General features: G+C 33.5%; 1 protein-coding gene and 1 long non-coding RNA gene across 8 annotated transcripts in view; one reads left to right on the forward strand and one right to left on the reverse strand.

Moving 5' to 3' along the window:
• The window catches only part of LOC128180469 (uncharacterized), a 34,288-nt gene extending 24,143 nt beyond the window's left edge, over positions 1-10,145 (forward strand). For all 7 annotated transcript variants that reach the window (XR_008243222.1, XR_008243225.1, XR_008243227.1 and 4 more), the window contains 2 exons: positions 7,342-7,462; positions 9,628-10,145. This is a non-coding gene — a long non-coding RNA (uncharacterized LOC128180469). The remainder of the gene's footprint in view (positions 1-7,341; positions 7,463-9,627) is intronic.
• A 3,882-nt stretch (positions 10,146-14,027) lies between these two features.
• On the reverse strand, positions 14,028-20,246 carry LOC128180459 (max dimerization protein 1-like). The gene is made up of 6 exons (XM_052848585.1): positions 20,084-20,246; positions 19,886-19,976; positions 18,826-18,855; positions 18,042-18,156; positions 17,342-17,519; positions 14,028-17,047 (listed from the first exon to the last, which is right to left on the reverse strand). The coding sequence occupies exons 1-6, from the start codon at positions 20,154-20,156 to the stop codon at positions 16,920-16,922; spliced, it is 615 nt and encodes a 204-aa protein (XP_052704545.1). The 5' UTR covers positions 20,157-20,246; the 3' UTR covers positions 14,028-16,919.
• Positions 20,247-21,139: the final 893 nt, after the last annotated feature.

Below are 21,139 nucleotides of genomic sequence, written 5' to 3' on the forward strand. Positions count from 1 at the left end.
GGATTATCACACATTGTTGGACAAGATAATCAATTTTCTTTTGATGAGGCCTCAGTTAGAAAGCTCATCTAATGCCCATTTACATTCCTGCATAAGTTTTGATTACAACTTTCTGTTGGAGTGTGTCTCTCTCCAAACAAAAGGGTGGGAATGGAGCCCTGTGTTTACCGTGAATGGCTAACCATCTGCTATCATAACAGTGAGGAAGTACTAAATCTTAACTGTTTATTTGATTTCCTGATACAGAATATTTGCATGTATTATCTGAGAGAGTGTTGAAGTTTTGATATTAGAGAGGCTTCGGGGTCAGCATTTCATAACCTTAATGGTATTTTTTGGGGCCCTTTCTTTGATAGGATATATTTTTGATATGATCATTCAACACTTTTAAAATGCACGAAAGTTCAAGATGAGGGAGCATACATATTTTATTTTTAGCATGTCTTGTTTGCCTCTAATGCCTCTCCATAATGTCAGAAATTTGGTATAAAAGTTGTAATTAACACATCTAAGAGTCTTCAAAGTTAAAATTAAAACTTAATTGTATTGGGATCGATAAACAGCATCATCTGAAACATTTATAGGGTTTCAGCAAGATCCACACCTTAAGAATAGAATGAAGATAAATATTTTGTTTTAATTCTATGGTTTCATTGATATTCACAGGTCTCAATTTTTGTGCATTTCGTTAATGGCAGAGTTTTGTGGGTTCGTATATTCCTTGACAGTGGCATTACCAATTAATAGAAAATCTTGTCCTATTTCTTACAATTGTTGAAAATCAGCTAAACAATGAAAATTATGAAAATTGGTCTCCAACAAATGTTTATCAAAGCAAAGAACTATTGCTCTATTTAACAATTCATTGTCACATTTAATTCCTCATCTGAACTCACTCAGGTGAGGTTTTCACGTAGTGAGCGATAAAATTATCAAAAATTTATGAGAGAAACTGAAAATGGATGTAAAATTCCCTTAGCTAGATGTGAAAAAGCAGAATACTATAATGCAGTTAGGTTCTACATTAATAATGCATCATGTGATGAATTGAAAATAGCAATATCTTTGTTGGAATGTGTCGTAAAAGGGTGATCAACGTGAAAAAGAATATACTCTGGGGGCAAGAAAAAAACCTGAAACTGATGCGATTTGAAATAGAGTTTACATTATAACTTGTAAATTTAATGCAAGGAGATAACATTGACTATGATTAAATGACACAACTTTCACAATTTCATTTACATTATTTAATGGTGTAAAAATTCACCAAGGACAGACACAGCGTAGGAGGGAAATAGAACCATTTTAACAAGAGCTTGGACTTTGGGTAGTTGTGTCAAACAGCATTGTGACGTAGGCCTGTCTATTTAATTGCTCGCCTTTCAGCCTGGCTCTTTGTAATCAACAAACCAGCATCATTTTACTTGTTTTGACACAAAAATAGATTGTTACATCCTACTGAAAGTCCAAGGCCTTGTTAAAATGGTTCTATTACATCTGAGAAGTATTGATTGGAAAGGAGGCAGAAATGGTCTGCTGTGGGGTAGGTTTTAATTCCTGAAATTAATATCATGGACGAAATGCCCAGACTAGCACTGGATGATGAACCATTGAACCTTTGACAACGACTAACGATGAGCAGCTGAGGTACCCAAATGAGACCCGAGGGTGTACACTGTGTGAAGCCTCATTTCCGCTGGTATTATATGTGTGTGTGTGTTTGCTACTAAAGTTTTCATAAGTACCCAATAATGAAGGGCCAATCAATGATCAATATGCAGGTGAATTATAGACATACACTTAGGCTGGTTATATTGGTGTGGAGTTAAGTGTCCCTAAAGAAAAAATGTATCATTATGGTTTAATGATATCAAACAGCTTTGACATAAAAAAAATGATAATAAAACGTTTATATAACTGAAAGACAGATAATGAATAAAACCAGTTTGTAACCAAATTAATTGAAAATGAAAATTGTGGTATAGGTGTGGTACATTATCTTTTGTGATTAAAATAATTATAAAATTTAAGATTTGTTTTGATCTGTAATTAATAAGGTATAAAAGAGAAGATTTTAATCAATTGCAAAAATGTACGATCAAACCTTTGAGAACTGGTAAAGCTAGGTGACTTTTATTGAGAAGTGATCTTGTAGTTGAATTTGTCATATTCTCTATGAGGGTCAGTGTTTGGACAGACCTGAAAATTTTCAGTAAACCAGGATGTACTTACAGAAATGCATTTCCAGTGAAATTTTCTTTTAAAAATTAGGAAATTTAAAATTTCTTGAATATTATTTTTAGACTTGAGAGTGAATGGCATACACCCAGGTGAGCAGTAAGGCCTATGGGTCTCTAATGAATAATACTGTACATTAAACCCTGCCATACTTTGCTGCAACAAAATCAGAACATGAAAGAAAAAACAGAGATCATCATCAGCATCATATAAAGAGATAGAGATTATATTTCAGTTAATTTGAGTTAGTCGGTGTAAAAAATCTTGTCGGAAATGGAATTTTTCAGTAAACAAAGAAAGCATTATTCCAGCTGAACAGTACTGAATTGATACCAAATAACACAAAAAAAAATTAACTACAAAAACCGGGGAAAACGTTTTTTGATTCAGCTTCCCTCCTGTGAATTTTCATTAAATCATTAATTATTCACTGTTTACTGTGACCCCACCATATTTTGATATTACTGATTGTCATACATCAAAGCCTACTGGGTCTCACCCCAGACAAGTTATTTCCTTGGCTTTAATATTCTGGGGGCCTTCAATTAATATTTGTTGTTTTTATGAGAAGAGGGGATTTCTATTCATGGCCAATAAACTGGGTTATAAAATAGATTGGGTGTCGCTGTATTGATGTGGTGGAAATAAAAAATCTCCCAATCACAGTTCAACTGTAACACCAGTATCGCTGATAGTCGCTTGTTGCATGGCAATGGCATTTTGGGACAATTACTTTAATATGCTGTTATTTGGGGGTTATATTTGGCGTTCTAGTGTCAGTTAAAAAATTTAATAATAATATTCACATACATGTATAGTGTTATTTTGCTTAAGCATAAGCATCATTTGTTGTATGTATATACATGTAGCAAATTAAAGTATAGACTGATTGTCTGTGATATTGTCAGTGATAATATTTACATGCCACTTATTAAAGATGTTTTTTAATAGGTTTAGATTCATGTGAAAAAGCCCTCATAAAACACCTGTTAATATTGCCCACTTTAAATTGTTGATGAAGTTGTTGAATACTTGCTGAAATTATCAGTGCAACAAATATGACTGTTGAAAGGGTAAAAATGGCATGGTCATCACTGCTAGCTCTTTTTAACAAGAGCTGGATTTGACCTTGGACATGAAATAGACTGGAGGACAAAGTTATAACAGAATCTAGTCCTCCGCTCTCTCATAGGTGTTCACTGAGGTTCTAATGGTTGGTGTTTGGTATACTAAAATTTGTTTAATCTTCTGACCATGACTGCTGCATTAATGGTTTTAACCATGCTTGAAATGGTTTTAGGTCATTCTGAGTTTGAATTTTAGTTAAAAGTCTATGTACCCAGTATATGTAAAAAATTTAACCACCAGACAGAAAGTGGAGTCTGAAGGTTCTGTTGCACTTAAAAATTATTTTTTTTTCAATTTTGGTGTTTTAAATTTCTTTAAAATCTCAATTTACTCTCATGTATAGACCCCTTAAAAAAAACCCTGATTTTTGAAGTTAGCTTATGTTAGTTATTGAGTTGAAGTAATATGCAATTAAGAGGGAGGCGGAGGTGAATATCCCTTTTAATACTCTAGCAGTAATGGGCACACAAGGTCTTGTGCATCTGTTACTTACTAATCTTCTGTAGGAGGCAATAGAATTTGACAGAATTAAACCCCTTGTCATTTTCTGAATTACTTGAGCATTACCAAATGAACCATGTAGAATGGGGTGTCTTCTGGAACTCAATTACTGTCCAGGCCATTAACAGAAGATGTTCTGGAATTGGTTGGACTCCATTTCATTGAGAGCCCCTTGTCATGGTGTTCTTGCAGAGAATTTGAATCTATCACACACTCCGTCAGCTCATTGCTCAGTCATGGTCAATTTATAAATGAGACATGCTATTTCAATTATTGCATCTTTGAAATGGAGTGAGTTTTGTTTTGTTTTTTTTTTTTTAATTTTAAAGCATGCAGTTGCATGGATCTTTTTTCCATGTTAAAGATCTGACTTTTGTATGGAAATGATTATTTGCATTGCAATTTTGGTGTTCTTGGGAATATGGAAAATTTCTCCCACATGCACTGTCAAGGATTTAGTATCTAAAAGGTCTCAATGAATCATGTCTTCTCCCAGACTACTGAAGCATGTTTTGTGGACTTGATTTGATAACATGGCAGTTCTATACTAATTTTAAGCAGCAAATTTTAAATACCAATTAGATTAAGTAGTTTTATAGCAGGCTGAAATCTTGTTATTAAGGAAATGCATGACGGTGATGTTCCAATTTACAGAATTCTAGATTTAGATTTGCTATCAAAGGCATGTTCTCAACATGCTAATTATGGTTGAGGATGCAAAATTTATGAAAGAGAGCATCTTCCAATCATATTAGGGCACTGTTGGAAAACAATTTCTACTGACCAACGCCATCAGCAATCCAATAAGGCTATCCCAAGTCTGTGGTATCTAATTATGTGTCTTTAGCATGAAGTAGACATGGCATGGCCAAATGTAATTACACAGCAATAACTTGTTAAGAAAGATCTGTTATTTGGTGATAACCATATGAGCTTTGAACAGGGGATCTTTTTTTTTTATTCCCATGGTATTTTTTCCTAAGGCTAGATCAAGCCTCAATTTAACAGAGTCATTCTTTGACTGAGGGGGTTTTAGATTTTGTGTGATGAAGAAACATGTGGTGGATTACTTTACAGAGGTCCATTGCCTTTTTGTGTTTTGTTATTTTTTTTCGTGACAAATAAAGGTTGTTGCTTGGTTAACTGTTGAACTTTGTTGTCTCTGCATGATTCTCTCCTTGCAGAATGAAAGTGAATTTTATAAATATTGTCATTAACAGATAGATAAGAGAAAATAAGAGAAAAATTTCCATTTATTGACCTTGTAGCATAATCGGCTAATGTTTGGAGATTACAGTCATCAATAACGTGAGTAAGAGAGAAGCCAACAGTCTTTCTGGATTTTCTGTGTGTCTGCTTGTCAGTGCCAGTATAATTAAATGAGGTCTGAAGAAGTTATATGGGCTATGTAACTATGTATATTTATCAGATAGTAGAACAAAAAAGAGGGAAATACTTTTTTTATTTGAAGACATTTGTAGCTGTTAAGATTTCCTTGTTGCGAAGAAAAGTAATTAACAAGGATATATTTTATCTACTTTGTTTTCTAACAGCAGTTCAGCCTTAGTTTGGATGTTAATTCCTGGTGTGAACTGTTGCCCTAGCTACAATTGTTTTCCCTCAGTGTCCATGTAATTCACCGAATGCATTACTTGGTCCCCCATGGTATGTAATACAAATGTAATACATACCAGTTTATGATAACAAGTAGAACACTTTTTCTATAGTTTTTATTCATACACTCCAAACTCCAGTGTTATGCATGATGAGATAAGGACTTAATTTAATGTGAGTAATTAGTGGTTCATTGATTTGATTGACAATGAGGCGGTATCATTAAGCAAGTAATTATCTGCAGGAATAGAACTTGAGCACTGAAAGTGATGAAAGCAGTTTGTGTCGGAGTGAAATTCCATGCCTCCTCCATAAACTTGATGCAATTTAGACAACAATTGATGAAATAAAAGTGGTTTTCAATTTTGTTAACTGGTAGCAAACTATTCTCAAAAATTGACATTGTTTAATTTTGTAGAGCTTTTGCTTTTAGCAAGAGCAATTACCAGTATTCTCAGTGGTAACCATGATTATATATTTATTTAAATAAGTCTATGAATTTAGAAACTGCTGGACTTTAAGGTATCTCACTCCTCATGTTTTGATTTCATCGCGCAGATGATCATTATATTTGAAATGAATATGATTTTATTTATTTAATCATCACAGATAGATTATTATTTCATAATTACACAACATTCATAAAGAAAATCCATTTGAATTCAAGAAACAAACAAGTTTTGGGGGGAACTATTTTTTCGTGCGGAAGGTTTTTTAGACGAAAATGACAGAAACAAGCAATTTTATGAGTTTTCAATATACTTTTCTTTTTATTATACTTTATTCATTATTCACATTTTTAACATTTGATAGGTTTGTAACATCTTTTATAGGTTCTGTGTGACATGTACAAAATCAAATCTTGAGAATGTGATAGCCGTTTAGCATAAAATCATGCAAATATATAGAACATGTCTGAATTTTTTTAAGCCAAATTTTGCGAGAATTTTACCTTTGAAGCCCTATATCTAAAATTTGACATCACTGACCCCCATGTTATATTATGTCAAAAATGATACTGAATACATATCTAGGCAAACTGGATTAATCTTATAAAATTCTTGATATTCCAAAAGTTTTTTATTTCAAATCAAATTGTAACTATTATAGAAATTGTCTATTTTAAGTGCAAAAAGGTCACAAAAAAATTTATGCAGCTTCGTACAAATTTTTTGCGTAATCCCTCTATTCATTGTGACCATTGTGCATAATTATAAACAATATTTGAAGAAATAAGTTTGCTTTATCAAAAATACGGACAAGAAATTCTAATCGGGATGAAATTGCATTTTAGGTGCGAAAAGGTCAAATTAAATAGGCAATAACTCAGAGGGATGGATACTGATCCCCCATTATCTTTGTATTTTTTAAGTATGTTTTGTCTACAGATTTCAATGATATACTTCTCAAGAAATTCTTGATACAACAACATTGAGGAGTGGGATACCTTAACCGTTATTCACGGTTGATTGAACATATGTTTAATAATTGTATATAGATATCTTCATGAGCATCTCCATACAGAAAAACATGATTATCATAATGAAGCACCAGGGACAAGAGATTTTGATTAGATTTAATTTGTTGTATTTGATATGTTTAAAATCAGTGGAATAAAACTTTTTTCATTGTAAGCATGAATTCATTATATTAAGCTTGTCTGATAAAACTGTGTTTTACTTTATTGATTTTCAGATCACTTGCATTTCATTATGATTGGTATTATATTTGAATGTACCTGATCATTGATAAAAGAACATTTGATTCCAAATTTCTGTCATATTCTTTTGTGTACTGTTTTATACAATATGTTCCAAAATATTTGTAAAATTATATCGGTATTTTTATATTAATTTTCAGGTAATATCAACATGAAGCAAGTCTACATTTTGGCGAGTTGTGCAGATGGATAGTAACTTGCCCGGGCAGACACATCTTGTGTCCATCAGACAGGAATTAATCAATATATACAAGCGTAGAGGTAATTCTTTTGTACCCTGTATTGTTTGGGTATCTTCCTACAAACCAGCAGAATATGTATAATTTATGGCACACTGCATATAGGTGTTGATTAAAAAAAGTCGAGACTCCAAACTATCAATTTGAAACTGATTGAGAGGGAAATTGAGAGGGCATTGTATTTTTATTCTGGTTTTAATTTTGGCTGTAACATGTATCTGCATTTACTGGTTATGAGCTAGCATATTGCTTTTTCATGGTTTATGTTAATAAAATAGAAGTAAATGTACAGGAAATGTTTTATTATTACAAGATTCTTATTGATAAATCTATTAGCATAGTCTGTATGATAATTGCTCAAATGAAAAAGTTTGTTTATATAATGTGCGGGGACCTTTATGTGTTTTAATTGTCCGTACAGAAAAACTACATCAAGTTAGAGATAATGATCTCATTGTTAGTGGGGCTTGGTTAAAAAAGATTTACTGTGTTTGGCTGTCTATTTCTGGTTCTTTGAGAAACAAGATAACAATGGAGGTATTTAATTGAAATATAAATAGATGTATATATCAGCTGGGCTCCGTCAATGATGACCAGGATTTTTATCTGGTAACACAATGGAAGCTCCCTGGTTTAAAAGTCTGTCCTGACAGCCCCCAGTGATGGAAAAGTTTTGATGTTTAGCAAAATCGAGATGTGAAACAGAGTAAATGCAAAAAAAAATCCCTCTAAATTGGAAAAGCAAGGCAAAAAAACTCAAATCTATCAAGATTTAGTTTCAGCAGAAAGACAGTAATTATGGTCTTGGCTGTCAGAATACAGAGCAGAGACTAAGCATTCCCTGTTTTAGTGCTGTTACACATTAGTTGTTTAAATTCATCCAACTGGAAGAAAAGTCAACAAAACTGGCTTTCTGTTTTATTTTAAGTGTTGTAAAATGAGGAAGAGAAATAGTGGGGTTTTTTTTGTAGGAAAGTGGTAGTTAAAAATCTTATTCCACCAGACCACCACTGAGGGCTTACTTGCTAATTATGTTTTCTACATATCACTATGCATGGTTATTTATACTTCATAAGATCTCAATATACTTTCTTCATGCAGGAGAGAGAAAAAAGCATGTGGTAGGCAAAATAGCAGCAAATGTCAAAGATAGTTGATTCCTAAGATCATTTACTAGGTTAATCAGTGGTCACGGAGCCAGGAGAGACTCATAATTAACTGCTTTGCTTCTTACAAAGAGGATATATAGTACAGTGACCATTGATGGCGGCTCTCAACATTTCTATATTAAGATTAGTACCAGTATAATAGGGACCTTTTGCATTTTTTATAGTTCATAAAGCAGGCAGGTTCTTAAAATGAGGCAGCGATGAGGGGTGTCAAATTTCTCCGAGAAGATGCCGCTGTTCTCGTAAATTTAATAACTTGACTGTTGAGATTGCAAGAAGCTTGTCTGAGTCCTTGATTTATGTCAGGCATTCAGTTAATAGAAGCATTGACTGTTGTTTCTGATGGTTTGAGCGAAATATCTGAAAAAGTTTTTGGTTCCTCCAAGTACCTGTCGGCATGTACCCCAAAACATGCCGCTACATCAGCAGTGAACGACTGTATGTTCCAGAGTGGTTGGTCTTTTATAGTTAGTGTATGCAACATCTATCAAGGGTTAGATTATCAAATATATCTTTATGCTTTGAATTGATCAAAATCTTAGGGGAAAAAACATAAGGAGGTGCCCCTTTGTTCCTCTGATCCTCTAAGTTAAAATTGTTTATTCTTTCTGGAACCCTTCCCCCTTTCTTATTTTTTGCTGAGGTGGCAGTTGGTTGCTGAGGGATGCTGCTTTCCATATGTTCGGGATCAGAGAGACATAATCACTACTTTACTGTCTTATTAAATGCTACAAATCTGCTGACCTTTTCAAGAATCTCCTCGTTTTATTAGCTCAACTAGATTAGAACTTGTTTATACCGTTAGATTTAAAAAAAAAAAACTTGCAGATTTCAACTGCCTCTTGGGTATTTTTCAGCCTGCTGAGATGCACATTCTCTCTCTGCCAATGAAATAAAAATATGGATCAAGAGCTTAAATGGGAAATTATTTCCCACTTTGTTTTATAATTTGAATAATGCAACAGCTTTCTAGAACGCATTTATTTTTATGCTGCTCTTCTTTCTTTCTTTTTTCCAGAATCTCTGGAAAGGACATGATGATTTCTGAATCAGTGCTGCAGCAAAGAAACAAATTAAGCGGGTTATAGACAAACATTAAAATTTAATGATCACCACTGACATGTTATTTCATCCTAGTGGATTTTGTACGATTAATGTGTACACATTCACAGCATACCACACTGGTTGTTTATATCTGCTGTCAAGATCATATATTTAATGTTCCTGTTCTGTTGTCAATTCTGTTATAACACATTTTTCAAATGATATGATTTATTAATAGTTTGCTGATCGCTGTGTTGATAAGTTGCATTTAAATATGCATAAAACTCCACAGTTTGTTATGTTTAGTTAGTATCTGATGTATTATTCATCACCATGAAAACATATTATTTAAAGTAAGGAAGGGGGGGGGGGGGGGTATATACATACATATCCATTTCCTTACTGTTATTTCAAGTTATTTGAAGTTAACCTCAGTTATTTTATGTTCTGTGATCATATGAGCTGTTGGACATTAAACAAATGTAACAGATACTCCTGTTTGTACTATATTGTGTGGCGGCAAGTAACCCACTGAGAAAGTAGAAATGAAAAAGAGTACCTAAAATTTGTACAGTGTAGTAACATATGAGTACTCTGTACTATGTAGTGGAAGTGTGACATATTTGTGTCATCCACGGAAAATGTGTGTAATCAGCATAATTTTATGTCCCAGTTCAACGGCACATGGCGGTGTAAAACATTAGGCCTGGTTATGTAATGATCGATTAGCGAGGTCTGCTTTAGGTGACATTCATGAGACCAGACATGAACGGTTATTTAGTTAAGAATAATAAGGTCTAACCTGTAGCAATGTAGCCCTGATCTTATAAATCTAGGGTCTGGGGGACTAGAATTGGTGTTTGTATGCTATCTATAGATTTTGTGTTGCAAATGTTGCAGAAATTGAAACCTGTTGTCTGTATCAAGTGCAGTGCATTGAGCTGCAATATTTTTCTATGGTTCAATATATTCTTATTTGTTGTGTGCAGTTCCAGGTGATGGTTGTTTTGTTTTAAAAAATCAAACCCTGGTTTCATACAGTAGCATTACTGTTCAACTGTGTGGTTTCTCTTGATGTTCATCATGCCTTCAGCCATTGCACTGCATGGTAATAAAAGGAAGGCTTTTGTAGCTAAGAATTCAAGTGTTTGAACATAATGAATAAACAATGATCAGACTTGAAATCGGTCATCAATGATTAGTATTCTTATTTTTTCCCCACAGTAAGCAATAATTTAAGTACACAATAAGCAGATTATGCCATTAGGTAACCAATATCCTAGTCGATGTATGCCAGGAAGGGATTGCACTCTATAACTTTATAAACACCACAGAGTAATAAGATGCTTAAATTGATCAGTTTTCGAGGCATGGTCATTTCAGCATGATAAAAAACGGGCTTTTATATTTTGGTACTTCACATTCTCTTTAATTTTTATTTCTTTTATTGAAAGGCAGATTCACCTTAGAGACTTGTGGGTTGAGGAGGACAAATACTAAGATTAAATACTTGGGTTAAGTGTTATGCAAGAGTTTTCACGTACACTAGCATTCGTGTTATGCATGCTGTTGACATGTGACAGGTCGTTGTATGCATTGATCCTGTACAGTTACGTTTCCACCAAGACACAGTTGACATTTCCTTGATTTGAACTATATACCTTATCTCTGTTTATGACATCTGTTTATGTCATCTGACTGCAGTATATGGAAAAAGGCTTTAGCAGTTGTACAAACTTTTCACAAAGCATATTTTCGCTTTTAATGAGCATTAATATTAATAAATGAGGGTCAATTTCCTGTTAATGATAAAAGTGTAGTACAGTTAATTGTGTTGTAGTATTAAAAGCATATTCATCAAAATATTTGTGGTTTGTGCCTTGAATTTCAATTTAATGAGCATTGCAAATATTTATCATATCCAGATAAATCATCTCAAAATAAACTTTTCCTGGTTGAACCTCAATGTAAACATGGTGACAGTGCAAATATTATCATGAGGTCGATTCTCTCCCTCTCATTTCATTAATGAGAAGTAAACAGTAATTATTGGATGATTACCAAACAAACTGCACATTAATTTTGTCAATGATGTTTCACCTGTTAAAAAATCAGTAGCTGGACAGTGGATCGTGCCAGCACAATACAAGAGGGACACTTGAGAGAGAAGAGAGACAATGGGTTGCCATTGATTGGACCCAGCAGATCAATAGAAGGATATGCTTGCTGGCTACATTAATCAGCGGCTGGTTCAATTATTTCTCAGTCCTAGATATGATATTTACATTATATGGAGGTAACTGGAGTCTATTGATTGATTCTCTTTATGTCCAATTTCCAAAAAGCTCTTTGTCCCACATTTAAATGGAGAAAAAAGGGAAGATATGCATCATAACCAAGCTAATGAACATTGTGTATCAATTTGCACAGCTGTAATCTTTTAGTGTTGGGTTGATAAAAACTGGTCTAAGTTCAGTGCAACAGGGGCTAAAATATTACATTTATATTTTTCAATCACTGCAACTGAGTGTACAAATGTAGATAAATCATATATATGTTCATGGATGAATAATTCAGGTAGGCAGTAATTGATAAAGGGTGCTATCTGCCTGTATTTGATCAATTTTGATCCCCACAGGATACATATTTACAACATTGTAATATCACCTTTGGTCATGTCTGCAAAATGTGTATCTCCCGAACTATCTTCACACCTATCAGTATTACATACATTGTATATGTGGTAGATGTAGCCTTTGAAGTTCTTGCAGATGTTATTAATATAGTTAATTACTCGTTTAATGCACAATTGCTTAAAGACGAGGGAGCTGTGAATGATTTTTGTTTTTTGTTTCTTTATTTTTTTTGCGGGGGGGGGGATGGAGGATTACTTCATTGCTCTTTCTCTCTCTCTCTTGGACCTAATTCAACATGTTTACAGGTGTTTTCTTGAGTTAAGGACTCGCTGACCTATATTTATATACCTGTGACACACCTGTGTGGTGTACAGTAAGAGCCTTGATGACCTTGTGTAGAGCTCTGTGGTATTTTTGTCACACAGTTGCTGCCATTAGTGACCTGTACATGTTTGTTGTACATACATTACAACATCTTACCATTCCCAGCTGTTCGCAGTTAACAGTCAGGGCACCGGTCAACCATGCATCGTGATGACCCAGATTTATTTGCACTGCCCATCGTTTCATGTTAATTGTTTAAAGAAATATAAGTACATGTTCTGGTAAATGACCAGAAATTAATGCATGATCTACCAGTTTAAATCTACACAGGTAAAAATTCACCTTCAGAACATGGTGATTATTGACTCTCGGGTGCTTACTTTTTTTTTTGGTGGGAATTTTGAATTTCTTTTCATTAGTCCATTAGAATTTTAGATAGTTCGAGCTTGGAGCAATTTACTAGACTTGTAAAGGTCATAATTTTTCAGGCTCTGTACTTAATTGGTTAAAACTGACCCATTAAAAATCTTTTTGCCTTGAATTTCTTCCTGATTTTCAGATAGACTGATGTCAATAAGTGTGTTGGGAACAATTTTCTTTGCCATACCGAAAGATCCAGGTTGAAGAGAATGATTGTTTAGGTTTATAAATCTAACTTTTTGTTATTCATGCCTATATAGCCAAGCTTGAGAAATGCTTTGATGAAGTTTAGTGAAAGGACAGCAGTTCAGAGAGTAGGGAGCACACAAAAACACTCTCATAAACATTGATAGACTAAGTACATATGACCTTGATATACAGAGCTAGTCCAGATAATATTAGAACTATCGACAAGTAATTACATGTACCGGTATATGAATTGACTGCTCTGCAGTTTTGATGTTCTGTTATGTTATCCCCCAACAACTCTTCAACTAATAAAGATGGGGTCAGACATACATTTGCAGGGCTATAAAGATATCATCTATCAGTACATGCAGTCAAACATGAAAAGAAGTTATTAATTATACACATTTTGATTACATTATTATATTAAGCATAATCTGTGTAAGGTTTCAAACTTTCCTGTATCCACTTTAATCATCTTGTCCCAAGATATATGTTACAGAATTTTGTACATTTAGCAGAATATTACAACATGCATTTACAATCCTATACTTCACTGCATATATGCATAACTAAAGTGAGGAATACTTGGACAAGCATTGGACATGGACTATTTCAAAAATCCAGTGCTGGACATCATTTGACACCTCTGGCCATGATGAAAATCTTACAGTAATCTTGTTAATTTCACAATGGCGTCCTAAAGCATTCATCCAAAGGCTTTATAGTCTATAGTCCTCTCCAGGGTCCGTTAGAGTTTGTTGAAAATTTATACACTCAGTTTCATATAATGAAAAAAACTCAGCAGTAAATTTTAATAAAATTTTATTCCCCATTTCTGGGGGTAAACAATAATGGACAACTTGACAAGTATACACAATGATTTCTATGGATTTGAACTAACTTACACATTGATCATTCATGTTTATATCACATACATACAATATTACCTAGTGTCCATCAACTATGTAATAACAATCATTTTTTTTTTTTTACAGTTTTTTTGTGTAAATAAATCCAGATGTCACAATAAAGAAAAAAAAAATGACTCGTTTCCCCATGTTAGATCCACCTTTCCAAGTACAATCTAAAAAAACAAGATTTTATGCAAAAATCTTTGTCCAATTCGGCAGATCTAACAGGCCGCTGCTCACCAAGTCTGCATGCATGTTTTATCAAAAAGATGATGAAAAAAAAAAAATAAAAAGATGTCAACACATTAACAGCCAAATATACTGTGGGATTTTTAAATCCCTTTCTGTTGTCCATATTTGCCATCACATGACTTGGGTGGTAATAATGTGTCGAGCTTAATATTCACATTTCTCTACAAGTACGCACAACATATGCTTGTTCACTTTGCACCAAGTATCTCGCAATCTCTGCATATAAAACTGAAGCAAAACGTCTACCTTGAGATTACACGAATTTTTTTGTATTTTTTACCGGGAATGGCAAGGAATTCTCTACATAGATACACATGTATATATATATATGGCAGAATATATCTATTCTTATACCAACATATTACACAGACAACCCCTTCACATTCTGAAAATCCTCATCAACTCTGGATTTGGTATACTGATAAATGTCCATATATACAAATGTACAAACATTTCTTTTCGTTCATTCAGCCGATTTTTTGTTACCTGTATGATTGTCAAAGTATTTAAAGGGTTACGAATGACAAAGATCATAGATTTGTTACTTTAACCAACTTGATTTCAGGCTTAATATTAACTTAGCTACTAGCACTTCACAATTGCAGATCAATGATCTTTTGGAGAAATACGGGGCATGGTGCACCAATACCATTTTGTCATTAAGCACAGGATATAAAAAGAAATAACATTAAAATCAACCAAGTAACAAGTTTGATTTTTTTCCAGACATCTTTTAAAAAATGTAAAAAAAAAAAAACCAAACAAAACAAAAACTTGCTTATTAAGTAGCAATCCCCCAAAGAAAAAAAACCATTTCTCACTCTGTTCAAAACAAATCAAATTTAAACTCCTGTAGATTCATATGCATTTATATATATACATCAAGACAATACTTGGCAATTATTGTTTATCATAAATGAACAGAGATAGGGATTTTCTAATATCTTTCATCATTATTATCACAGAAAACAGCCTCTGGTATCCTTTGTAAAAATTTTAGGATACATTGAAATATTGGTTCACAAAAAAAAGATTGTCACTACCTCAGCAGAAATGAGTAATTCAAAACAGAATGTCGTTCAAACTCGCAATTAAAAAATATTCAGTTCACAGCAACCCCCATCTTGTGAACCAACATTTCCACTAAATTCTTTAAAAGGTACAGAAGAAATGACCTTCCATAACATTTAAAAAGTAGTTAATAAGTTAAATTTACAAGATAAAAATAAATTATTTATATACAAATAGGACAGGCAATACATTTACATAAATATATTATTCTCTCATCAGTAAAATAGTACAGGACCTCTGTTTTATTTTAATATTTTGCAAACCTTACATATGCTGCCTTGGGGGAAAATGAATTCCACTACTTCCCAGTTTGGAATTTTAACAGATTTTGCAAAAATTATTTATTACAGAAAATCCAGTAAATGTCACTTCAGTTTTTTTTTTCTGGAATAAAAACCCACACTGAATTGCACAGGTAAACCAAACAAGTAAAACTCAACAAGCACAGAAAAGAATAAATTACACGAAAAAATCTTGTTAAGTCCTACTAATTTCCATTTTTAAAAACAAATGGGTACACCGGAAAGTTAAACATTAGAAGAGTCTAAAGTGGACAATTACTTCTTGTGTTTGCCTTCTCCTGGTGCGGAGTTCCATATATCGTAATTCCATTTCAGGAAACAAAATCTTTCATTCAGCAACAAGACAGCGTTTTTCTTATTGAGATCAATATTTGCACAACAGCAAAAAAAAAATAAAAAATACATTGTAACCCTGAAGATTTAACAAAGTCATTTTGGTACAGAATACTTACTGCTTAAATTATTTGTATTTCAGGCAGTGAAATATCCTCAAATCATGCTTCTACCATTTTGCGTAGATAGTATTCCTGATAATCATAGAAGAACGTGCAAAAACAAAAAAGAAGTCCTAAATTCCCAGAGAGAGAGTGGCAAGATCTCTGCTACAATGCTTATTAAAGTGTAACCCATAACTCCCAATTATTAACAAACATAAATGAGTATTATTAATTAGTCCAGTTTACAGTCTTCAATACAGTGAATGTCCACAAATCCAAGGTCACTGCCACTGGTTCAATAAAATTGACTGCTTATCTAAGAAGTTATAGCTTTGAGAAGTATATTGGAAAATCCATAGAAAGTTGTCCTATACTCTTTTCACAGCAAAAATAAAAAGTGTTTGATAAAATATTTGGCTTCGACACAGGAAATATACACAAAATATGCAAGCTTAGTACGACTTTGTTAATACATAAAGTATTTTTCTTTGAATTCTTGACACCAGAAATAAAACTAATCTCCCTCTTCAACAGCATACATATTCCGCTCCTTTTTACACTATACATAACAGATCTTAACAAAAAAAAAATCTTGACTCTTTTTTCTACACATAAAACATTCATACACATATATTTACACAGACATACACAGTTTCTGAATGTAAATTGAAAAGAAAAAATCCTCCATCTCCATCTCTATCATACATGCAGACTTCATTCTTTTTCATAGGGACTCTGAAAATGGAGATGAGTTTAATACTAGTCGTTTGGAATCTACGGAGTATCCGTCGCTGCCACAGCTTTCATCGGTATCACTTGGTGAACTTCCATACCCTAAGATGTCAACTTCATCTACAAAAAGAAAAGGGAAACATACAATGTTTAACATCCGTGTTCAGAAATCCATATCAAAACGATGACAAATTTCCTTTTTATGTTAAGGCTGGTTTTCACGTGGCAATTCTACTTCACAGGAATGTAAACACTTCCTCAATACTGTTTACTGCTATAAACTTGTAATTTATTTGCTCCGATTCATTGATGCATTAAGAAAGGTAATAGTTTACCTCTTTGCATTCCTAAGCAAATAGAGTTTTTTAGAATGATAACAAGTCCCCCCCCCCCTCTCTCTTTCATTGTACTTACCGGATTCGGAGTTGGAGGAGGTAGTGGAGTTGGTGGTAGTGCTACACTCACTGATGCTGCGTTCCTGTCGACGATACTGGCCCTGCATTAATGACTCTAATCTCTTCTGGAGTTGTTGCTGTGTTTTTTTCAATTGCACTTTCGTAGAATGATTCTTTTTCTCTCTATCCTCTAGCATCTACACAAACAAACCAAAAATGCTGGTCAGAAAACCAAGAATGATCAATACTATTTACATAGTTAAGCTTATTCATTTTTTAAATTTTTTTTATCCCAAGTATTTTTTGCATATATTACCCTTTAATTCTTGTCAGTAATAAAAAAAAATTATGAAGAATGCTCACAAGCTATCTAATCTGATTCAATATATAAATCCTCAAATATCTTGCATATATATAAGCATAATTAATAAAATATTTACAAGAACATGAGCTACATTTTATTCATTTATTCAATACCAATACAATAAGCATCCAAGTTCAAACTTGGCCTAAATCAGATCAAAGGTTTTCTGTAGGTTTTATTTCCTGAGGGCATCATTAGCAATTCAGCGTGTGCTTTCCACATGTTTACAAGTTTACAACCTAGTGGTAAATACCCCAAGCAAGGCCCCCCCCCCCCCCAAAAAAAAAAATATTACAAAAAATAAAACCCACATCATAAACATACACCAGACTTTCACATAGAGTCCAATACATACTCGGATAAAACTTTTCGCCTTCGTTAATAGTCCCAAGGTGGTGTGTCTAGAGGATTCACTTCCAACCGGGACAATGTCTTTTAATTTTTCCAAGCAATACCTCAAATGTGCTCGCCTGTTGGGTAGAAAACAAATTCTTAAATCCCAGACAAGAACCCAAAATTGCTTTTTGATTATGCTCTATGTTATGTCTGAAGTTAACATGCAAAAGATTTAACTGCAATGTTTACATTTCATGAAATGTAAACATTGGACTTCAAAGATTACCTAACCCACCATGCATTGATCCATGCAAACAATAAATTCTTTTTCTTTACAAGTAATATTGAAAAGGAAAAATCTTCACCTTATTGAAAAGAAAGAAATCGCTTCTTTATATCAGGTAAGTGTTGGCAAGATTGGGTTAACTTAACTGAGGAGTCTTGAGTATCTCATCAATGTGTATATGTTTAGAATATTGAATGTCACATTGTAGTGAATGCAGATGAAAAGAACAATAGCTTTCTGATCAAAGTATGGCTCCTGTAACTACACTATAGACTACACTGACCCTTTAGTTATCACAATACACACTGCTGTCGATTAGGTATTCCCCATGAAGCAGTTACGCCCACTTGAGATATAAAAAGAATCTAGGTCAACCCCAGCTATGTGCAAACCAGCTTGTGGCTACAAAGATTTTTAAATTGTTTTGATCATGTGATCTGCCACATACTATCAAATTTTCATAGTGTTAGCCGACGGGTTCAAGCATTTGATTCGAAAAAGTTCACGGCACACTTACCTATTTTTCTCTAGTTCGTTGTGTGTGGATCTGTAAATAAATATTCAAAAACGATTAAAAATCTTCTAAAATTATATAAATATATCGACATGCACAGGCATTTTCAACTAAGTATTTTCTCTATCTAACTCCTTAGGTCTGTTTCCAAATAATGAAATACACATTTTCTCCACAGGCTTGTTTTCAAATAATGAAATAAACATTTTCTTAAATATGCATTTCCTGCACATGTTTACATCATAACCTTATACACTATTCTGCATAAAAAAAACCAATGTTCTTTAATGAGTTATTCTTATTCTTAATTTCGCTAGGAAATGCAATTCAGAATCCCGATTTTAAAAAAGATCACAAACTAAGTTCGTGATTTGGGGGGGAAATATCTAGCACCTGGTTAGCAGATGGTTTCTAAAATTTGGCGGTTAGGCTAGGGTGCTAACTCACAAAAAGAGCTTTTAAAATTGTATGCAGAGATACTGCTAAAAAATACTAAGGTATAATAATATTTGACTTTTTAATCACTAAAGAATTTCCTCAATAAACATCAAGGCCCGTTCTACGTGTGTGCCTTTTCCTAAACGACCGTTACTACGTGCCCTCGGTTGGGCCCACACAACAAACTATCTAGCTCTGCAAAACCTTGCAAAAAACGATCAGTCCAAAGCTTTATCGTTTTTGAAAGAATCCAGAAACATTACTATTTATCTTGAAAAGTATAACAAATATGAATATATGCATATTATTCTTCCAAAGTTATTTGTTTTGAATTTTCCTAAAACCAAGATGGCGAAGTAGGTCAACGAACAAGTCTGCAGGAGGCTAATTTAAATCGAAACTATGCATAAAATCTGAAAGATACAGCTTACTTTCTGAAGAAAACTTCTTAACTGATATTTAAATAACCGGCTTAATCATTTATCATTATGATCGGTTGGAATGTTTCATAATAACGGCAATTAAGCGTACTGCCTATGTCAGCTGATTTCAAAATGGCGACTACTTCGTGGTATACACGTGAAAACTTTGTAATCAACAAATCGAAAGAAGAATTTCCACTCACCGATTTCCCTGAGATTTCTTTGGTTTCGACTTCTTTTTATTTGATAAAAATTCAGGCATAGGTGCAGTCGATGCATAGCCATGCTCAGCTTCTGAAAATTGGAACACAAATGGTCACCATTTTTTTCAGATCTGTCAAAATTTAAACACTTCCAAATGACGTGGCGAAACACAAATACTACCAAATATTTTTTATTACCTCTTTCTCTCCTATCCAAAAACTCAGCAGCTTGAATTAATTGATCAATATTAAAAACACTGCTGTTTTCCATCTTTAAATTCCTGTAATGTATGAAACACTTGTTATCCCTTTGACAGATCCAGTTTGTTTTGCCGTGTTCACGTTGGGGCAGTCAACGCAAAGTTTGTTTACTTGCTAGCGCAGTGCGTCAGCAAAATGATTTTCATTGGTTGTGAGGGTTACCTATAAACCAATGAAAATGTGCGTTACATTACAGTTTTTCTGAAATCATAACCACGCCTTTTTTTCCAAATATGGTTAATTTATAGATTTTACGCTATGTCAGGGCTATATAGTGAAAAAGTTTAACCATGAGGAACGCGATTTGCAATATGTAGGGCCTATGTATGCTCTGTATATGATTGTGCTATTTGCAATTTTTTTCTAGCTTAAGAGATAGAAGTTGGTTTGTTCAGCCTTTTGCGAATTAATACGACAAATTCCGTGAGAGACTGAGCACAAATAACACTGTAATATGACAATCCCTCACCATGCTCTTATCACATATGTAACATGTAATATTTTCCAAGGTTAAATGTCAGAATGCAACTTATATATATATATATATATCCCGCGTTAAAAATGTTGTGCATACTTTCGGACATTTTTGTTTAAAAAAAAAGGGGGGGTGTAATAACTAAATGGAGAAAATTCCTAGCAAAGGTCTTCACAATTCCCTTATTGAATCCATATTCTGCCGTTTATCTCCAAATCTGATTAGTAATACATTTTGTTAATTAATTATTTTTTTTAATTACGATTCCATAATGGCTATGACAATATGTCCAATAAATCTCCACATCATCACACCTGCAACGGGCAAAATTCATGTACTACATGAAAAAGTTAATCCTCTTGAAACCCTAATCTATATCAGATATCAAAAGTTATAATTTCAAAATGTTAAACATGACAAAGCATTTCCGTTTTGTGACGATTAGTGATAAATGATGAGTTCCGTAGTGGGCCGGTATTGCATCCATTAGAGCTCTATGCTTAGTATTTGTTTTCGTT

This window comes from Crassostrea angulata, chromosome 4 (assembly GCF_025612915.1).
Source record: "Crassostrea angulata isolate pt1a10 chromosome 4, ASM2561291v2, whole genome shotgun sequence".
Lineage (NCBI taxonomy): Eukaryota > Metazoa > Mollusca > Bivalvia > Ostreida > Ostreidae > Magallana > Magallana angulata.